Source organism: Corvus kubaryi, unplaced genomic scaffold, assembly GCF_017639235.1.
Source record: "Corvus kubaryi isolate FWS band 111438036 unplaced genomic scaffold, C.kubaryi_AGA036_p1.0 37396, whole genome shotgun sequence".
NCBI lineage: Eukaryota > Metazoa > Chordata > Aves > Passeriformes > Corvidae > Corvus > Corvus kubaryi.
In genome coordinates, this window is record NW_024581135.1 from 662,126 (window position 1) to 683,464 (window position 21,339).

Below are 21,339 nucleotides of genomic sequence, written 5' to 3' on the forward strand. Positions count from 1 at the left end.
TTTGATTCAGGCAATCAAACTGGACAATAGAGATAGTTTTCAGCTCGAGCAGGGGCTGGCAGGCGGCAGCATGTGGAAGTGCTGATATTCCTCGAGCGGGGGCTCGGTGCCCACCCGGCGCTCGGGGCCGCGGCCCAGCCCGCTCCTGCTCGGGGTTTTGTCTCTGAACTGTGTGCCAGGGCCTGATAAAGCACCCGGGGCATCGGCTTCATCCAGCACAGCATCCTCCTCACCAGCACAGCATCCTCCTCACCAGCACATCACCTTCCTGCAGCACAGCATCACCTTCACTCAGCCCACCGTCCTCTCCCAGCAACTACCTTCACTTCTGCTGGGCTGCTCCTGGCTGTGGGAACATCCCTCCCCTGCGGCTGCCGGGAGCGGGGCTCCCCCCGGCACCGCCGGCTCCCCCCGGCACCGCCGGCTCCCCGGGCCAGGGAGCGGCTGCAGTATCGCCCCGGGGAGCTGGGGAAGGGCAGAGGGGCTGCGAGGCTGCAGGTGCGTTCCCGGTGCCAGGAGCCGGCGCTCCATGAGAGGGCAGCACAGGAACGGGAACGGCACCGGGACAGGGCGAGCGCGGCGGCCGCGTCCCCGGAGAGAGCCCGGGCGGAGAGGAGCGGTGGGGCCGGGGACAGGGGAGCCGAGGGGGGGACAGGGGAGCCGGCCCCTGGCGAGCAGGAGGGAGCTGGGATGCTCCGCGCCGGCATCCTCCGCATCCTCACCCGGCCGGCTGCGTACCAGGCTGGGCGCCCCCGAGGGTACCTCCGTGTAAACCCAAACCCCAACCAAAATCAACAAAAATCAACGTTTTACACCTTTACGGAAAACAGCCAACGTCACAGGTTACCCCAAATTACTCTAATTGGTCTTATTTTTAAAAAATTATTTATTAGAAACAAATTGTTCGGGAACCAAGGACTGTTTTTAATGATCCAAAACAGAAATAAATGTTCTAGTCTATTACTGCCCTATATGGAATAAATCAATATTAAAACTAATTAACCCTTTTCAAAGGCGTTTTGTCTCCGGTTTTTATTTAATGGTTCAGTGCAACCTGAAGTACTGCCAGAGCTGGATAAGCTCCATTTAAAAAATGGCCAATTTTGAAAACAATTTAACAGCTTACTGTGATGAACATTTTTGTATTTTTTTTTTTTTAACCAAGAAGAACTTGGCTTTAAGAGGAGATGGGGGATATACCATCTCCTTTGCTGATGCAATGAGCTACTTCAGTCACTAATCCGAACTGGCCACCCAGCTCAACATCAAGTGGAAAATACATATATACTTCTGGGATTTCAAAATAAATATTATGGGCAATATTAAATTAAATATTATGTTGTTCTGCAAGCTATAGGGTTCTAGATGAGAATTTTTTTACATTCCTAGACCAGAAAAATCCTGACCTTTCTGCAGTTCACAAGATTTTGATACAAGAGAGCAGAAATCTAAAGGAAGGGGGGAAAAAATCCCAGTGAAGTATCCCTGCTTACTGCTCCCTCCTTCCTACAGCACAATTTAACTGGAGAATCTCTTAACACCAAACCAAAATAACTTCAGTAGCAATAATCAGTTTTTAAATTCATATGAAAGCTTTAGTAGTTGTTCCATGCACAGTTTAAAAGAGATGAGGCAGATTTTCAGACAATTTGGGGAGAAACAAGCCCTATTCACCTGGCTACTCCGGGTTCCCACACTCCCCTTCCTCCCAGGAAATTACAAATTAGAGGACTGCAGGGGGGGAGAGAAAAGCAGTAATTTATGAAAACACAGTACACCATAATTTTGCCATTTTTCTGCAATAAGGATGGCAAATGATTCATGGGGAAAAATGAAATATATTCCCCTGTCAGCTCAATAGATCCAAGATTTACAGCTCCTCGACTTGGACAGGAACAGCTCCGCTTGCATAGGAATGAATTGCAAATCAGTTAATTGGAGAGATGCAAAAATAATAAATGAATCTGTGCAAAATAAACGGAGCAACAATTCGGGAGAGCAAATGAAGGGCAGCGTTTGGGTTTGTTCTGGGGGAGGCAGGGACCTCGGCACTGGGGACACCACCCCGACCCTGTCGGTTTTACGGATCAATTTAATTCCAGCGGCAGCAGCTGGACAAGCACGTCAGGGTCTGGGGAGGCAGAGCCAAGTCTGCCTTGTTTTGGAAATAAAGGCACCGGGGGAGAGGGTGGTGCACACCCAGCTCTGCTCCGGGCCCCGCACATCGCTCCTGCCGCGGGGGCACAGCTCACCTGGCACTGCGGGATGTGTGACCCCACACCGCTCCTGAGGCGGGGGCACAGCTCACCTGGCACTGCGGGATGTGTGACCCCACACCGCTCCTGAGGCGGGGGCACAGCTCACCTGGCACTGCGGGATGTGTGACCCCAGCCCCGCACATCGCTCCTGAGGCGGGGGCACAGCTCACCTGGCACTGCGGGATGTGTGACCCCACACCGCTCCTGAGGCGGGGCACAGCTCACCTGGCACTGCGGGATGTGTGACCCCAGCCCCGCACATCGCTCCTGCCGCGGGGCACAGCTCACCTGGCAGGGCGGGATGTGTGACCCCAGCCCAGCCCCGCACATCGCTCACCTGGGCACAGTGGGTATCTGCCCCAGCCCCCGGAGGGCTGCGATGGCACAGCACGGGCAGACAGAGCGCCGGGACCGGGCAGCAATTCCGTGAAACACGGGAACTTGGCAGGTTTTCCAGCACCAGCCCCTGCCCGGGTCCAGCGGGATGCGCTCCGGCACCCAGCAGCGCTCGCAGCGGGCTGTGGTGAGCACAGGGAGCAGAATTCCAGCTCTGCCTTCCCAGCGCGCTGAGCCAAGGGCAGCGGCTGCAGGGCACCGCTCCCGAGGGAGCCCGGCCCCCCTGCCCCGCCGGCAGCCCCGGGACACGGGCAGGGACACTGCGGGCACAGCGGACGAGCACTCCCACCCCAAGGCGGGGACACGGCTCATGCAGGGGCACGGAGCTGTCCGAGCAGCACGGGCACGTCCCCACGGAGGGCCCTGTCCCCAACAGCTGCCACCAGCTCCCATCTGACACGGGGAACACCCAGCTCGGGCCCCGACGCTGAAATATTAATGCTGCTTTGATATTGCCCACCATATTTCTAACCAGGCTGCAACAGCCACACCAGGTACAGTAGACCTGAATTTCTGACCATTCTGGGGAGACGCCAGAGGAAGGGACCAGCCCCAAAACTCTTGTACCCTCCAGCAGCAAAGCCAGGAGTGTGACATGAGGCAATTCTAGTGCTGAAAGTATTTGGGATAAAGATGAGCACAGCAACAACATTCCTTGTTTTATCACTTACACACCATGGATTAGAGGAAAATCCATAATCTCTGTAGTTCCCCTCCAGTCTGGTTCATTCCCACGTGGAGGGAGCTGCTTGTACACAGCGCCTGCATCAGCACAGCTCTGTGGCAGCTGTGCCATATCCCTGTTACAAGCTTAAATTAAACCCATGAAATAATCTGGAGATTATAAAGATTGTGCTCACACTGGTAACGGCGCTGCTGATTCCCTGACAGGGAAAATGGATCTGTTCTGTTGGAACATTCATCAACATGTGGCAACCCGGGCTCACCTGACATGGAACACGATCCAAATGGATTAGGAAATCTCTCCCGTTCACTGGTATTGATTTGAGTCAGGATCAAACTCATCAGTGCGTGGGACTGCTCCTGGCCGGCACATCCCCCCCAGAATCCAGGTGCCTGCTGCCACTCCAGCCCGAGAGGGCAGTGCAGGATTCCTCGCCCCGTCACCTCCCGGGAGTGCCAAGGGCTGCACCGACTCCTCACTTTCGCTGTTAAACTACGGAGCACTGAATTCTGAGCTAGGATGGGAAAGCGTGGAAAAACCTGGGTTCTGTTTACCAAACACATCCATCCCCACGTTCCTCCTTCCCAAAGAAACTTCTTCAGGGCGACTCCGAGTTCTTTCTGCACCTGCCACAACAAACTGCCAGCGAAAGGAGCGTTTTTAACCAGTTTTATTGATTCATGCTTTCAGTCCTTACTCAGTTAAAAACAAGGCACATTAAATACATCCTCTTATTGCTCAATAAACGCATGCGGCTCATTCCAGATATCAAAGGTAATAAATAATGGCAGGAAAACACCAAGACAGTTATAAAAATGACAGCCCAGCCTCAAACACAGCATTGAACAGCCCAGGCTGCAACAGGAACCTGACAACAGACCCAAGTGCCACGTGTAAACCCACAGTGCATCTATACACGTATTTACACACACCCAGACACTGCATGGATCCCCCCCACATGGGCAGGTTATTTAAAACACAAAACACCCACAGAAAGTCCAGAAATCTTTCACCTCACAAAAACAAAAACAAAAAAAGAAAAAACAAAAAAGAATCCCATTCCTGCTGTTCCATCCCAGATCAGCACAGCAAGGCAGTGACATCGTACAACTCTTCCCACAGCACATTCACATAAAAACCCCCAAATAACAAAGCGAACATTCCTGCAGACAGAATGAGGGGACAAATAAACACTTGGGAGCTTTCCATGTACAGATTCAGCTGCTGGGGGAACACATGCAATTGTCCCTGTCACTGCAGGCCTGGCTGCGCCGTGCAGGGGAGCAGGAGGCGACATGAAGTGCCTGAGACGCAAAGCAAATCCATGTCCAGGGACACACACAGCCAGGAGAACCCCAAAGTCACATTCCAGATGCAAGATTAGCAAAACAAAAGAACAAAGAGTATACTTTGGGTACAGCATGAAATCCTGCTTTTAATTGAACAATGCCAGTTAGAGAGGAGTGGAGGAGAATTTCCCTTTAAACTATACAAAAGCTGTTCAATACTGAAAATATTTTTCCCTTACAAAAAACCTGTCCAATATTGGAAATATTTTTTCTTCACATGGCCTGGAAAAGGTCTCATGACTTTTGCTTTGTTTTTTCTCCCCTTAAACTTTCATTAATAGTGGAATCCTGAACCCCTTCCCTTGCTCACTGAGCCAAAATTACTGCGTGTTTTACATTCATTTCCCTCCACTCTGCAGGGTATGTGAAGTCTATTACTGTGGGTTTGGAAACACAGACATTCCATCCTTCACCTGAACATTCTGGAACACAGCTCAAAAGGGAAAGTCTCCAGGAGCATAGGAACAAACCCCTTTGTTCATTAAAACATCCTTGTGGTGTCAGATCTGCCAACTCCCCCTCCCTCAGCCCCTGCTCCAAGCACAAAGCAGAACCTGAGCAACATCTGCATCAAAAAACGAGCTGAACATGCAAAAACCATCTGAACCACGTTAGGAACTCATTTTAGGTGAGTCTTGCCCTTTTCTTTTTCTTTTGTATCTACTATTTTTCAACACCTGAATGTTTAATTTTTTTTTTCAAGGGCTCTGCTTCTCCAGCCAAACACAACATCTGCACTCACTGTGCTACATCCCACCACTCCTCAGCATCTCCATTTGTACCTGGAACCATTTTCCCTGTTAAAATATCCAAGGAATCCTTGCTGTTCACTCCTGCCCCGTTAATTTTCCATCAGTGAACGTGGTGATACCAGTTAAATACATGAAATTTTACTTCAGCAGAAATTCTGACCCCTGGGAAGTGAAGCTTGGTGTGAGGTGGAAATTGCTCTTCTCAGGGAATACAGCAGATGCCAAATCCAGCAGTAAACCAGGTTTTCCCTGCCTTGTTCTACATCAGGCAGAAATCTCCCACCTGATCTCAGCCCAATCCAGCAGCAGGAGGACAACAGGCAGGTACAGCAGCGCTGGAAACAGCTCCAGTGAGGGCTCCATGCTTTGGTTTTTCCATTTAACCTGCTGAAAAACAGCCCTTTTTTCCTAGAAAAGTTAGTAGGATGCAAGACATGCTTCATTTTTTCCACTGTGTTTGAGCATTTTAAAATTAACGTTTAAGACTGTTGTGCTACCAAAACCTGCCCCATCCTACACAGCATCAGCGTTTGCCCCAAACTTGAAGCACTTTTCAGCACAAACACCTTTTGCCTTTATTTCACAGCACAAAGCACCACCTGCAGACAATGCCATTTATTAGAGGCAGTTTATTTGTGTTAACAGCAGAGAAGGGAAGCTGTTCCCAGCTTTCAGCTACATTATTCCTCGGGTGATTAATCCAAGTGTCTTGTTTTCCAGCTGGAATTTTCGAGTGGCCAAGTACTGGCACCACTGGAATAACAGGGCAAACCTCTCACCCACAGAAGGCTCAGGACAGGTCTCCACCACCACCCCCCCAGGAAGTGCCAGGTTTGTTCCTCGGGGATGGTATCTCCACTCCAGAACACCAGCTTTCCCTCTCTTGCTCCTTGCTGAAGAGGCAGAAGCAGCTTTGAGATTTTATATTTGCAGAACTCAACGTGTTTAAGGGCAGGATTCACTTTGAGCATCGTGTGCTCTAAAGGTAAAGGTGATGCAAACATTAATGGCCAAGGCAGGACGTGCCTGAGTGTGCACCCAAATCCTCCCAGCCTGCATTCCTGAACTCTTGCGAGGACACCCTGGGACTGCAGGACCCCCACCCCAAGGCCACGTACCAGAGTAGTAAGGAAATCATTAATGACAACACAAACGCACCAATGTCTTTTGTGGGAGCTGCAGCGAGGGCCAGGTGCCGTGCCCCGGGCTGGGCCAGGAGGATCAGAAGCCCTGGAATGTTCTGGCAGCCCCGTGGTGTGAGCTCAGAGCCCCCCTCCGCTCCGATCCACCGGGATGGCCTCGCGGCGCCGCAGGTTCTCCTCGGCGCTCTTCATCAGCACGGCCAGCCTGCTGCCCGACACGCGGCCCTTCTGGATGGCACTCATCAGCTGGGGGCACGAGGGACACGAGGGACAGCGTCACTCACGGGCTCCGGGCTGCCAGCGGTCACTGCTTGGGCCCAGAGCCCCATTAATGAACCCACACACCTGGATTCTCCAGGGCAAACCCAAACTGCGGCTGCAGAGCCTCACTCCAGGCCCATTGGCACTTCCCAGGAATATCAGAGACTGCTTTGGACAGGCATGGGTGGCAGCAAGAGTGGAAGTACCAACCATGATCCACTGGGAAGCAGTGCAGACTGCCATCACCAAGGGGGTTTTTTCCATGAATTTCAGAGTGTGGGATAAGCCAGCAGCTGCACAGATTTGGAGTATCTGAAGGATGCAGCTCACAGAAGAGCACCATTCAGGATTTTTTTCCATTTAGGAAGAAATTCTTGGCTGGGAAGGTGGGCAGGCCCTGGCATAGGGTGCCCAGAGAAGCTGTGGCTGCCCCTGGATCCCTGGAAGTTTCCAAGGTCAGGTTGGCACAACCTGATCTAGTGGAAGGTGTCCCTGCCCCTGGCTTAAAGATGAGCTTTTGGGGTCCCTCCCAACCCACATCATGCTGGGATTCCATGATTCCTGATCCACCATTGATCCCAGACCTGCCCTTTTCCACCCACATGCCTTTCTCTGGAGAGACATTGTACTTGACTTCCACAATTCTTTCAAATCCAAATTCCTTTATAGACTTTTAAAACTAATTTGCCTTTAAGTCCTGGAAGCTGGACTCTGCTCTCTCCCAATGAAAGCACACTAGTGCTAAGATTTCAGTTAATTCTTTTTTATCCCACGGATAAAGCCAGCATTAGAGCTGAAATTACCTGCAGCCAGCTCTGCAGAGAGCGCTGGGGAAGCAATTGGCACTTGCCAAATGCAATTTCTTACTCCCATTGACTGCAGGAATCCTTCAGATTCCTTCCCCTCCATAGGAAAATCTGCTCATTACACCTGCAGCTGCACCTGTGCAAACGTAGTGTGGCCTTCTCCCTGACCCCCCTCCCAATTCCAGAGCAATCCCTGCACACACACAGGGATCTCCCTGGACCAGAGGCACTGCCCTCCTGCCCAGTCACCCTCCCGGGCCCCCAGCCTGCCAGGGCTCGGGGCAATGTGGTTTAGTGCAATGGGATGGGCTTTAAGGTCCCTTCCCACTCAAACCATTCCGGCATTCCATGATTCCTCCTGATTTAACGTGGGGGGTTGCCTTTACATCCCAACACCGGTTCCCAAGGCTCCCTCTCCTTCCTCGAGCATCACTGCCAGCAGCTGACTCTCCAGGAATCCAGCCCCGCCTCGGGCAGCTCCTGTGTCCCTGGGCTCAGTGCCAGCCTCGGGCAGCCCTGTTTGCCCCATCGCTCCGTGGGCACCGGCGAGCACCAGGGGCTGCCAGGGCCACTCACCGTCACTGCAGCTCCCCCAGCACCGTGCAGGTGGCCGAGGCCAGCCCTGCCCTGCTCCCACCCAGAGAGCCAGGCAGCCCCCAGGTACAACCTGCTCTATTTTCGAACACAAACCTCCACAAATATTTGCCCAGGGCTTGCACAAGCTCTGCGCTGAAACGCAATTACTTGAAAGTTTTCAGAAAGCAAACACCCCAGTACTGGGCACTGACTTAACAGATCCATTAAAAAATTAAACAAACATTTAATGTATTTTGCTCCTTCCATGGCAACCCCAGTTCATTTCAGTGCCACTGAGAGCTTCCCTGGAGCAGGTGGAAGGCCCAGGAGAGGGCTCAGCCCTGCAATGCCATCACTGCTGCTCCATTCCCAGGTTGCTCTGGGAGTTGTGCAGGAGCCACAGGGTGACTCAGGTTTGCACAAACAGTTGTGAAACTACTCCAGAGCAGTGCCTGGCCTTTGCATTGTGCAGGGCTGGCAACCCCTGGTGAGACTGGTCAGCCCAGCAAAAAACCCCAGAACACCCCCAAGCCCCACAGAACAACAATTACTGGTTGTTTCAACTCCTTAAAAAATGTACCCAACCCAACCAGACTCCAGCTAACTCAGCCCTGCAGAAAGGGGTGGGTGCCCCAACAAAAGGTTTCCAGTGGAGGTACAAGGGTGTCCCTTTCCAGCAGCCAGAGCCCAGCTGGAATTTCCTCTCCCATTTGAGTGGATCAGCATCAGCTCCCAAAGCCACTGGTTCTCCTTCCCCCCGGTTTGTTGGGTTTGGTTTTTCCCCTTCCCCCAAGTTCACTGCAGCTCCTCAGCTCAATTGCTGCATTTTAGGCAAATAAATACTCCTTTTTCCTAATGCTGGACACAACCTGTGAAAATTTTCTGCATTTAGATTCAACAATGCTGCTCTTATCCCCAGCTCATCTCCAGAGAGACAATTACCATTTCCTTTGCCTTGATCTTGTTTGTTTAACTTGACACAGTGAAGAAAGGGCTGACATTGACCAAAATCCCCAGCATTAATTTCTCTCCTGTTTGGCATTCATCATTGCCACCGGGCAGGGGAGACATGGCAGACTCTGAAATACCACCCCAAAAAAGTCTCCTCAAACACCAACCCAGCTGACAAACTGCATATGCAAAGGGAACACCCTTGGGTTTGCTTGAAAGCCCCCTGAAAAGCAGATGCATATCATTTTTTTCATAGAGACTGGGACAATTTAGCCAACCCAGGAGTTAAAATGGGTTATAGAGCCTAGATGGCCTCTAACTACAAGCTCATTCTTTATAATATTCAGTTTATTATTTAGTTATTTAGTTGATTATTATTATAGTTATATTACTATTTATTATTATAAATATTTGGTTATTTAGTTTATTATTATATTACTTAATCATCTTTGTAACATCCCTGAACAGCTGCAGATAATGTCAGTGTGCACACCTGTGCCACGCACCTTCCACCTGTATAATTTTAAATATATTTAAACAGCATTTCTGGGCTTAAAATGCCAAATTCAGGTCTGGACTGGGGCATACTTTGTAAATTGGACCTGTACTTTGAATCTGACTGGGAAAAAAATCCCTGAATTTCCAAGCTGCTTGAGGATGGCTCTGTGTGCTCCTTGTGCCAGCCCTGCCCCGGTGTCCAACTCAGCCCTAAGCCACGGGGAAAACATTCCCTCTCTGTGCCTTTGTGGTTTAAGGAAACAGCCTTTCCTGGAAGCAGCTGAACCACGTACCTGCAGGAACTCGTTGAGCTCCACCTGCCCGTTTTTGTTGAGATCCACCTCGTTGAGGATCTCGTGGAGGGTGTTCTCGTCCATCTGCACGCTGATGCTCTGCACAGAACAAGCACAGGAGGGGGCTCAGCACTGCCTGGGCCTCCCTCAATTCACACAGGCTGCTCCCAGAGGCAGTCAGGAGCACAGGGCAGCCTCACCTCCAGCACACGCTGCACGTCCAGGATCGTTATGAAGCCCTTCTTGTCCTTGTCAAACATGCAGAACCGCTTCTTGTACCTGCGAGAGAGGGGCTGGCACCCAAGGCTGGCACCGGGGGCTGCAGGGGCAGCCCTGGGCTCACCCCAGCAGCACACGCAGGCAGCTCTCCTGCTTCACTCACCTCTCAATGTCTGAAGGCACTAGACTGATCTCAGACCTGTCTGTTAATTGATCTGTTTTGACTTTGTAGCCCATTTCATAATACAGAAATGTTTTAGCGGTTTCAAGCTGTTCCTACAACGAAAACACAAAACTTGGGTATCTGAGCAATAGCAAGTTCTTCCACAAGTATTTATTTGTTATTTGTACTTTATTATTAGGTTCTTCCACTTAACCAGTATTTTTCTAAGGTCCCAAAATTAAGCAGATGGCAGCTGAAAAGTATCAAAAAGTTAAACTTAAGACACTTTTACTCTTGGAAAGAGGTATCCAAGCTAGTAGAGACTTCTAATTTCTGTGCAAATGCTTTCAGGACCATCCCACACCTTCAGTCACACACACTCTGCCTTTCAGGAAGAAATGGCCCTTTTGGGCCAGGCCTACAATATGTCATTTCTCCCTCAGTTGATATCTTAGTGCAGTGTTTCACCCAGCTGTCCAAAATCAGAAAAAAAATCAGGGAGCTCAGCACCAGGCAGGTTCTTTATGGTTTAAACTAGTTTTCTGACAGTAGTAAAATTACTTTATTACCTGAAAGTTCAATGCAAGGTCTTCCCTGGCCAAGTTTTACTAAGTGATAAACCCCTGGCATACATAAAGCACCACAGAACAGAGTTCTCTCTACAGTGATGGGTCCTGTTCCAGAGCACAGCCCAGAGGACACCCAGGGGATGCAGAGATGCCTCGCTGGCATTCATGAGCTCCCATGAGCCAGGGATGGCTCTGGAATTCCTTGTCCATTTTCCTCCCTGCAGGTGAGGGTGGGAAGGGTGCCCAGCTCCCCACACGGGCTGTGTTGAGCCTGTCCGTGCACCCCTAACCACCAAACTCGTTGCCTGGGCTGCTTCCCACTGGCTAAGCTGTTCTGAGGGAAGAACTGGTGTAGTGTTGCTGAACCTGGAAAACGATTCCATGAGCAAATCTCACGGGGTAAGGGTGAGGCACCTCTAACCCAGCCGAATTCCTCTGAGCAGGAGGGTGCCCGACATACACACACCAAGCAGCACACCCACACCTGGCACAGGACGGGATCCCCTTCCTTGTGCACTCCTGTGCTCAGGCTTTAGGATCACTGCAGGTCCCTGGCTAGGAGGGCTCAAGTGAGCTCCTTCCAGAACAGGCCAAACTTCTGACTGGCTAAAAGATTTCATGAGCAATCCAAGGAAAACTCTGGGATGGAAGTGCTGGGTGAGTGTTCAAAGGCTCTGCTTCCTTCTGAGCAAAAGCGGTCCCAGAGCCCGTGTCCCTCCTCTCCTGCTCTTCCTCCCCCACACTCAGGACAGTGTTCAAGTGTCTCCACTCCTCTGGGCACGCCTCTTTCCCGAACAGCAGCGACAAGTGCCATCTGGTAACTTCCTGGTGTGGCAGCTCAGGAGCAGGATTCCTGTCAGTGGGATACCTACTCCTGCTCCCAGCCCCACAGTCACACACCGAGTCTGAGCACGGAGCCACTGAGGGCAAGGGGAGCCAACAACGACCTTAAACACTCACTGAGGCTCGAGATTGGTGCAATCTCAGTCTCATCCCTCCTCAAAGGACACAGTGGACAGAACGGGGTGACACAGGTTACAGGAGCCTCCTTTGCTGAGGCAGAGCTGCTGAAAAGTGTCACTAAAGCAGAACAACTGACAGGAACAGGACAGCAATGCCAAGCCTGCTTTCATTTCTAAGGCTGGGGAGCAATAGGATACAGATCTTTCCCTTCCCTCCACCCCCCCAGCCAATCCCAACTCACTTCACAGCTATTTGATAAAGTCTTCAGCATGAAATGCACCAAGTGACTCATTCTCCCGGGAATAAAACATCACTTGTGGTTTTCTATTCAATCGGCTTGGAACCGTTAACACGGAAACTCCTCAAGCAAAACACACCAGCCTCAGCTGAAAAAGGCCCTTTGTACCTTCTTCTTCTGCTCACACCAGTTGAGCTCCTTGGCCATGATGTCCACGATCCTGGGCAGGGCCTCCTCGGCAGCCTGCACGTTCAGGAAGGCCAGGCGGGTGCGCCGGGAGATCATGTCCACGGCAGTGCGCGCGTACTCCTTCACCCCGTACACGACCTGGGGCGGCACGGAGGGGAGGGGAAGCGCGGGTCACACAGGGACAGCAATCGGGAGAAAGCACGCTTAGCACCCCAGACCCCAAGGAAAGGGCTGGGGAAGCTCCCTTTTCCTTGGAACGTTTTACAGAGTACACCTGGGAGTGAATGTTTGTTTGTATATGAAGTAAAAAATAGACACTATGTGAGTATTTAATTACACATAAATATATTAATATGGGTATATATCGATACATAAACATAAAGTGTGCTCCGGGGAAGGAGAGAAACAGGCACAGAAAAAATCTTGGCCTCTCCACAGGAAAGGGCTCGAGGAGATGTTCCACAGAGCCCCTGACCTGCTCTGGAGAGCCTGCTCACCCCAAGGACAGTCACAGAAGGTGACAAGGTTCTCCCAACATACCTCAGCTTCAATGTAAGGAAATTCAGACACCAGACGTTTCCCAACAATAGGCCACCTCTTCCCTGTCACCTGGGCTATTTTGGCCACCTCAAAAGCCTTGTCCCCATAGGTGGAAGCCAGGTGCTGAGCCACCTGTGGAGAGGAAAACAAATCCAGCCTGCTTTAAAAGCACATCAAATACACACTTTCCCTGACCATTCCCTCATCCCCAGTAACAAACAGGCTGCCAAGGGTGTTGGATTGTGACAGTGTGGGGGAAACTGTGTTGTGGGAGGTTGGACCAGCACTGCCCCTCTGTGTCTGTGCCACTGGGACTGACATCCCAGCTCTCCTGCCATGCCGTGATCACAGCTGATGCACAGCTCGTGGGGGGCTCCAGGGACGACAGATCCCAGCAAGTCAGAGTGTTTTTAAGCAGGAAAAATTAGGAGGAAGGAAAAAGGGGAAGATAAAGAACAATTACTAGAATTTATTTCTGTTAGAACTATCTCTGCCCCAGCCAGACAACAAGCTCTGATCGGGCTCACCAGACCTTTGTCCAAGTTATGCTGGTGTTTGATTTAGGGGAACGCCAAACCCCTCCAACATGGGAACCCAGGACTCACCTCGCTTTCCAGCCCGTAGTCTTGCACCAGTCTGATGTAGAGCGTGGGGCTCCAGTCCTGAGCCCCCTCCAGCTGCAGCCCCATGGTTTTACAGGAACCTGCCTTCAGGTTGTGCTCCTGGATGGCTGCATCGATGGTGTCCCGTGCCATGGCACGGTAGGTTGTCCACTTCCCACCTGGGGGAGCACAGGTTCACTCGTTATTTGGGGAAAGCAGGCAGAACACGAAGTTGTTACATACTCTATACACATCTGTGTATTTTATACATCACATGAGTCATGCCAGGCTTTCTCCAAGCCAGTCCTGCTGCCACTAACAGAGCAGTTTCTGGTTATAGGAGCTGAAGAATTACCACGGAACAAGATTTTTGCATGAAATACCCTGGAGAAGCCCAGCAAAGCCATGGTTTGAGAGAACTGCAGTACCTGCAATGGTGATGAGGCCGCTGTCGCTGACGGTCACGACGTGGTTCCGGGATATGGACTGGGTGTCCTTGGAGTCGGGGTTGGTGACCAGGGGCCGGATGCCACTCCAGGCTGCCAGCACATCGCCTCTTCTCACTGTGCAGAGCCAGACTGAGGCAGGGCCTGCCTCGAGCCCAGGGGTGCCCAGCTCCCACCCTCCGGGCACTGCCAAGGGCTGCTCCACACCCAGCTCAGCCCTGAGCAACCCCAGAGCTGGGGAGAGCCCCCAGAGTCAGGGGATGGGCTGGGCTATGGAATCACAGAATCACTGAGGCTGGAAAAGCCCTCCCAGACCATCGAGTCCAACCTGCACCGATCCCCACTTTGTCACCAGCCCAGAGCACTGAGTGCCACATCCAGGTGTTCCCCGGACAGCTCCAGGGATGGGCACTCCAAACCTCCCTGGGCAGCTCCAGCCTGACCACCCTTTCCATGGAGAAATTCTTCCCAATGAGCCTCCCCTGGCCCAGCCTGAGGCCGTTCCCTCTCCTCCTGTCCCTGTTCCCTGCGAGCAGAGCCCGACCCTCCCGGCTGCCCCCTCCTGTCAGGGACTTGTGCAGAGCCACAAGGTCCCCCCTGAGCTCCTTTGCTCCAGGCTGAATCAAACCCAGCACTGCTCCAATTGGGATCAGCAATAATCTTCAGCCCAAAGCTAAGTCAGACAGAGAGGTCTGTTTTCATCCTCATTAAAAATCCAGTAGAACAGAGATATCCTGGGAAGGGATCAGCCAAGAGAGTTAAGCTGTCAAACTCATCCACCAGCTCACAAAAATCCCAGTCCCAAAGACCAAACCCTGCCAAACCCAGCACCCCCTAACATCAAGTCCTCTCCTTATCTGCTTGTGCTTACAGGACAGTCCTTACACTACATTTTATAAACCAAAATAAAGTTTGTTCCATGAGTGTAACATTTCCTTTCATAACTTCCAAGCTTTTCCTCTAGCTTGTAGGTTTTTTTTTTAAGATTTCCTCTTGACAAGTCATCTTTATCCACAGCCTTCCCCCTAAGTGCAGTTACCAATTTGCTTTATACTGAAGTCTTTGGAACATGTTTTTAATACAACTTCCAAATAACTGATAATTGAAAAATCACTAAAAGGGTGTAAAAAACATCCCCCAAAGAACACAGAATAGATTTCCAAAATCAATGGTGCTCTGCCAGCATGTTTAACCTGCCAAAATGAAGTGTTAATCACAGACACAAGATCCTGTACTAGGTTTATAAACTAATGAAACTACAGAAAGCAGCACGCGTGACGCTGTAATTAAGCAGCTGGAAGGTGTCCAAGCCTGTGGAAGTTGATAACCCTGGCACTGGCTCTGGCAGCACAGGCAGGGCTGTCGAGAGTTGATATGGGCAGTGCTGTTGTTATTTCAGCTCCAGCCATCTATAAGCAGTAATTGCACAGGAAAACCAGCACGGGCCCAGCTGGGCTGAGCCACAGGGACTGAACACTTCCCAGTGTGCTGCTGGAAAATACGCGGGAAGTCACGGAATGGCCTGGCTTGAGACAGACCTTAAAGCCCATCCTATCCCATCGCATCCCAGCCCTGCCATGGCAGGGACACCTCCCACTGTCCCAGGCTGCTCCAAGCCCCAGTGTCCAGCCTGGCCTTGGACACTGCCAGGGATCCAGGGGCAGCCACAGCTGCTCTGGGCACCCTCTGCCAGGGCCTGCCCACCCTCACAGGGAAGGATTTCTTCCCAATATCCCATCTAATCTCTGTCCTGATCACATTCCCACCTTCCTCCCTGCTCTCCTGCACTTCCAACACCAACTGCTGCTCCAGACACTCAACAGGACCTTCCCTGGGCACTCTTTCAGAACTTCATACAACATGCAGACATCAATTCTGCACTTCAGGAAACAAGGGATCCAGCATTTCCCATCTCCAGACAGCAGGTTTTCCTAAACCTGAGGACATTACAATGTTCCTGCCTGAGTGCTTTTCAGGTTTATTTTAACGCTGCAGCAGAAACGCAGCAGTACAAATGCTTTCAGAGATTAATTGAAATAAACCAAGCCCTCACTCTGGAGGAAAGATGACTGCCCAGGGCAGTGGTGGAATCACCCTCCCTGGAGGTGCCCAAAACACGTGGATGTGGCACTTGGGGAGATGGGTTAGTGGTGACCATGGTGGTGGCGCTGGCTGATGGCTGGACTCGATGACGTGGAGCAGCATCACTGCACAGCCCCTGCTGACACCTCAGCCCACGGGTTTCCCAAGAACCACAGCTGTCAGGCACACAGGAACCTCAGGAGCAGCGTTCCCCCAGGCTGGGGCGCCTGGACTCCCCAGCCCTGCCCAGGGCAGGATTCCCCCGGGGTTACCTTCCACGTCTGCGCCCAGGTAGTTGCGCACTTCGCTCAGGATGAAGTTGATGTCCTCCTCGGTGGGGATGGGGTGCGAGGTGACATCCGTGGGGCTGTCCGTGGTCCCTGCGATCGTCATCTTCTCCCAGGGCAGGAAGAAGATCACTCTGCCATCGCTGGTGGCCGGGTCCAGCAGCCCCATGTTGTCAGGGCTGAAAGAGAGGAGGGACCTGGCTCAGAACAGGAACAGGGTGGGCAGCACCTGGGGTCTGTCCCTGCACCCCAGTAGCCAGGCAAGGACTGGCACACAACAGCTGTTCTCAGGTAAAGCAGTCAATAAATGAAGAAATAATGGATTTCATGTGTGGCCAAGACATGGCTTTAAACAGATGTCCCAGGAATTTGGGGAAACAAGGCCCCTGGATGTTTTTATGACATAAAATCCCAGTGATTCCTCCAATTTGCCTCCACAGTAAAGGTGGAGCAGGAGGGGTGAGGGGCAGTGACTGGGAGAAAAAGGAGAGAAAAGAAGAGAAATGAGGACATTTAAGGAATACACTTCCAGTGACACTAAGCCTGAGTTTGTCACCACCTGACACTTTGGCAGGAAGGAACACCCACAGACTCCCGAGGGATTTGGACCAAGGAATGTGCTCTGAGTGCTTCCAGCTCTGTGGCCCTGAATGAGAACTTTGCTTTGAGGAAAAGAGGCAAAAGAGACGCTCAGTAGACGCTGCTGCTCAGGCATTTTTCATTACTTCTGCCAGTGCTGCAACAGAATGATTCAGTACAGGGATGAAAAAACTGTAGTTCTTTGGACAGGAGATTTTAATTCATGTATCAGGTTTCTCTGGTGTAATGTAAGAAAGATATCCACAGGTACAAACCCACTGCTGCCTCATGGCTTATTGAAAAGCTCTGCTTGTATTTCAGAAAACAAAAGACTTTTATAAACACTTCCAAGTAAACAGCTTTTATGTAGGAAAACATTGAACGGCCCCTTTTTTCAATCATTTCTACTTAAAGGACTGATGCTGATTTTCATTTAAGGTTTACCCCCTGTGGAAACACCTGCAGTCAGGTTAGGGCTCTCCAGGCTGTGCCCCTGCTCCTGAGATACAGGGAGCACATGGAAGGAGGGCAGGAGGTGCAGATTTCGGTGGCAGTTGTGGACTTTAGAGGGGAATAATTCAATGGACACAACTCCTAAGGCAGCGTCTGAAGGCAAAGACCTGCTTGGGTGGGATTTACCTATTCAAGCTGAATCACTGAGTACTGCATTTTTAGGAAGTCTTAAGTGATTACTGAAGGGAAGTTGGCAATATCTGGCAAGGCTGGGAGAGAGGCTGAGAATTTCATAGCTAGCATGTATATTAGACCCATTTTAGCTGATATTTATAGACAGCTTAGGCATACGGTGGGAGAGGTGCAATCTAATAGGGGAAGTCAACACAGGTTTGGGAAAGGTAAATCACCTCAGACAAATGATTACTTTTTAAAATGAAAAAGCTGTTGATTTAGAGACAGAGGAAATCAGAGGTTTAATATACAGCGTCAGAATTCAGAAACTTTATAGACATTCTCTTCCAAGTATGAAATTTTTCTATTGTGATTTCATAAAAACTGTTAAAAACAAGGAAGAGAACCAAGCAAAGACTTCCAACTAAGTTTCCCCACAGCACCTCTGAAATGTTTTAGATTGCACAGCAAGTGCTGAGAAAAGCTGAAACAGTTTTCCATATGCCAATTATTTACTGAACCACTGATACCAGCTATCCTGGGAAGCTCTCTCTCCATGCCCTTTGCCACGCTTGTTCCAGCTTATTTACATAACTAAAGAGCCACCCAAACAAATGCAAAATAAGGTGTTTTGCATCAGAAAGAAGCATCTTAACACCCAAATACTGGCCTTCCTGAGGCCTCTGGAGTCATGCTGCTGCACACCAGGAATACTTCTGAAACAACACGGTTTTATGAGGCAGGAATTCCTACGACTCCAGCATGGATGGGAGAAGGAGGTATGAGCCATGCCAGCTGTGGTGAGATTTCTCTTTAAAGATGGCTAAAATGGGCAAATTCAGGACTGGAAACCCTAATATGAAGCATAAAGCAATGCCTCTACAGAGAAACGTAGAGGTAAAAGGTCTGGGAGATCCATGGAAGGGCTTGGATCCATGGAAGATCTCCAGCAGAAGAAGCATTTGACCAAAGCACCACAAATGCAGTTAAAGAAGGATAAAAAGTGACTTTCCATAGAGAAGAAGTAAGGTTCAACAGGCAAGTTTACCTGGAATGTGGAATGAAGAGCAGAGAGGAAAATTCCAGAAAGAGAGAAAACATCTGAAATTGGTCAGAAGGGAGAGGAGAAAGCCTTGCCTTCACAGACACATTCCAGGCAGGAAGCCTAATTAATGAGGGGAGGAATTCTGGGACTATTAATGAAGGACATCAATGAGTAAGAAACCCATGGGGAGCAAATGCATTAGGTTAACATTAGTTTTACAAAATCTTGACTATATTTATAACTAAAACCCTCTAGATGTTAAAAAAAAATATCATTTGTGCGACTGTGGGCCAAAATTCTGTAACACATTCACACGGCACACGTGGCCACGGTGAAATGCCAACCTTCCTGTGCTGAGCAGTGTTCCTTGGCACCAGGAGAAGGAAGGCCTGATACAACCAAGATTAAATCCCACGAGTGTTTTCTATTTAGCAGACAGTTCCCTGCTTTCAGCTATCCCACTCCGAGGAAATTCAGTGCAGTTTTATCTTATCAGCTGTGCTGTGGAGGCAGTGTGTGGGCAGATACTATTTTCCAAGGAAAGTAATGCCCACATGCTGACATACCGGGGAACATGGAGAACAAGAATTCTCCACATTTCCAATTAAAATTATTGGGTTATTACAGAATAAATAAATCAGAGCTCTCAAGTGTATCCAGCCATGTTCTACTTTGAATTTACCAAGTGAGTCCAGGTTTTAAAGCTTTCCATGTTTTTGTGTAGGGCCGTAAAGCTAATCACACACATCCTTCTCCTGGCATATGAGGAAACTGGGATAACAGCCTATTTCTCCACATTTTTAGTACTTTAAAGCAGTTATCAGGTCATTTTCAATTTTTTATGGAGAAAGATAGAAAAATGAAGAAAAAAAAAAACCAGAAGAGAATGCGGGATGATTTTACACTAGGCCAAAAATGCCTCAATTTTACCGCCTGTGGTCATGTCCTGTTGGGACAGCTCCAGCAGAAACACCCCGTGGTGCACGGGAAGGCTGAATTCCCATTCTGAGCGGGGCTGTGGAAGGCATTACTGCAAGGGCACTGTATCAACACAACTGGGCTAAGTCCATAAAGGGGAATTTCCATTAGGATGCTAATGACTTCAGGAACCAAAGGTAATATTTGAGTTCCGACTGACAAGGCTGGCTCAGGAGAAGGGGATTTGGCTTTGCACAGCAAACAGGGAGAGCAGCAGGAGACTGCAGAGAGCAGAGTGCCACAGGAACCTCTCCTGGAACAAGGAGGGGCATGTCCTGTCCACCAAAACCCCACGGGTGGGTGGGTGGGCTTGGGGCCACAGCAAATGTGGTTGTGTTACTCTGAGCTACTTCTACTGCCTGTGACAGTAATTATTATTAGTGATTATACTGCCCATCCTATCACTTATTCTGTGCTTCTGCACTCCTGTTTTCTCTGAGCAGAGCCACATCACGGCAGAGTCACTGCACAGGGAGTTTCATATGTAAAGGCAGGCGGTGGAACGAGATGATCTTTAAAGCCCCTTCCAACCCAGACCACTCTGTGATTCCATGATTTAACAGGACAGGAGATTCTGTACAGAGGTGCAACCTCTCTGGAAGGTTTTACAGGCTTTCCTGAGGGGGTGACCAAGCAGCAGCACACTCAGCTCAAAGGCATCACTGAAACAGGTGCTTTCACAAGCCTGGGGACACGCTGCCTAAACGCCTTCTGCTTCAGCAGGAGTCCTGCCTTGGGGAGCTCTAACTAAAAACTACACGGCTTCAGCCTGTTCTGAATAGATGAAATTGGTCTTCTCACCGGCACAGCGCCAGGATCCTCTTTAAAAAACGCAAATGAAAATCAGAATCAAACTGTGCACTCCGAACTGCTGTAAAGCCACCGGTGCACCTCCTGGCTGATTGATTCAGCAGCAGCAGAGATTACAAATGGTGCTACACATGCAGCAGGCTCCCCTGCCTTACCTGTAATAACCAGGCATCACGATGTGCACGCCTGCGCTGGGCTGACAGATGTTGGGCACTTTCTGATCATCCATTTTGCGCACCGAGTCTGTGAAAGGTCCCGTAGCATTGATAACACACTTGGCTCTGACATCAAATTCCTTCCCTGTGAAAGAAAACAGTATCAATCACAGACACCATTTGTTTCCTGCTCACTGATGCTCTTTGTTATTCATCTCTCTATGAACTCAACCTACTGTAAAGTGTACCCCGCGTGTTTGAACACAACAGCTGGGATGGGTTCTAAAAATTAACTATGTGTTCACCCAACACCAGATTTGAGAGAAAATGTTTTGGAGCGGAATTCCAGCTTGTTTGTAAGGGCAGAAGAGAGGCAGGCGGGGTGGAAGTTGCTCAGCTGAAATCTGCCTCTCAAGAAGAGAGATTTCAGTCTCAGCCCACAGACTCGGTAAATGGGATTACTACTGTACAGCATGCAGCCTTCTACAATGTCGTCATTGCTTGACAGAAGGGCTGGGGTGGAAAGCTCAGTCTGGCCTGCCAAAACACTGGGGTTTGAGTGAGAAATGTGACACAAGTGGAAGCTGAGTGACACTAATGGCACGGCCCGGGAAGATGGCTCCTGTGCCTGTTCAGGGCTGTTGGCAGACGGCAGCGGCCCCGCTCCTCCCTCCCGCCTTATCCCAGGGTGCTGCACCTGTGAGCGCATCCCTGCAGCGCAGCCCATACATCCCACTCACCCGTGAGCACGTCCCTGCAGCACAGCCCACAGATCCCACTCACCTGTGGGCACATCCCTGCAGCGCACCCCACACATCCCACTCACCCGTGAGCACGTCCCTGCAGCGCACCCCGCAGACCCCACAGACCCCACTCACCC

General features: G+C 50.4%; 1 protein-coding gene across 3 annotated transcripts in view; it reads right to left on the bottom strand.

Moving 5' to 3' along the window:
* GPD2 (glycerol-3-phosphate dehydrogenase 2) overlaps positions 1 to 21,339 on the bottom strand; it is a 59,167-nt gene that overhangs the window by 4,146 nt on the left and 33,682 nt on the right. For 2 of the 3 annotated variants that reach the window (XM_042040851.1, XM_042040852.1), the window contains exons 8-17: positions 20,460 to 20,604; positions 16,251 to 16,444; positions 13,879 to 14,013; positions 13,454 to 13,629; positions 12,849 to 12,980; positions 12,288 to 12,446; positions 10,350 to 10,462; positions 10,168 to 10,246; positions 9,968 to 10,066; positions 3,992 to 6,828 (exon numbers count right to left, since the gene is read on the bottom strand). In XM_042040851.1, the coding sequence (XP_041896785.1) occupies positions 6,703 to 6,828; positions 9,968 to 10,066; positions 10,168 to 10,246; positions 10,350 to 10,462; positions 12,288 to 12,446; positions 12,849 to 12,980; positions 13,454 to 13,629; positions 13,879 to 14,013; positions 16,251 to 16,444; positions 20,460 to 20,604 (1,358 nt within the window). In that variant the 3' untranslated portion in view covers positions 3,992 to 6,702. Of the gene's footprint in view, positions 1 to 3,991; positions 6,829 to 9,967; positions 10,067 to 10,167; positions 10,247 to 10,349; positions 10,463 to 12,287; positions 12,447 to 12,848; positions 12,981 to 13,453; positions 13,630 to 13,878; positions 14,014 to 16,250; positions 16,445 to 20,459; positions 20,605 to 21,339 lie in introns of those variants that run through there. The other variant, XM_042040854.1, reaches the window with a different exon arrangement.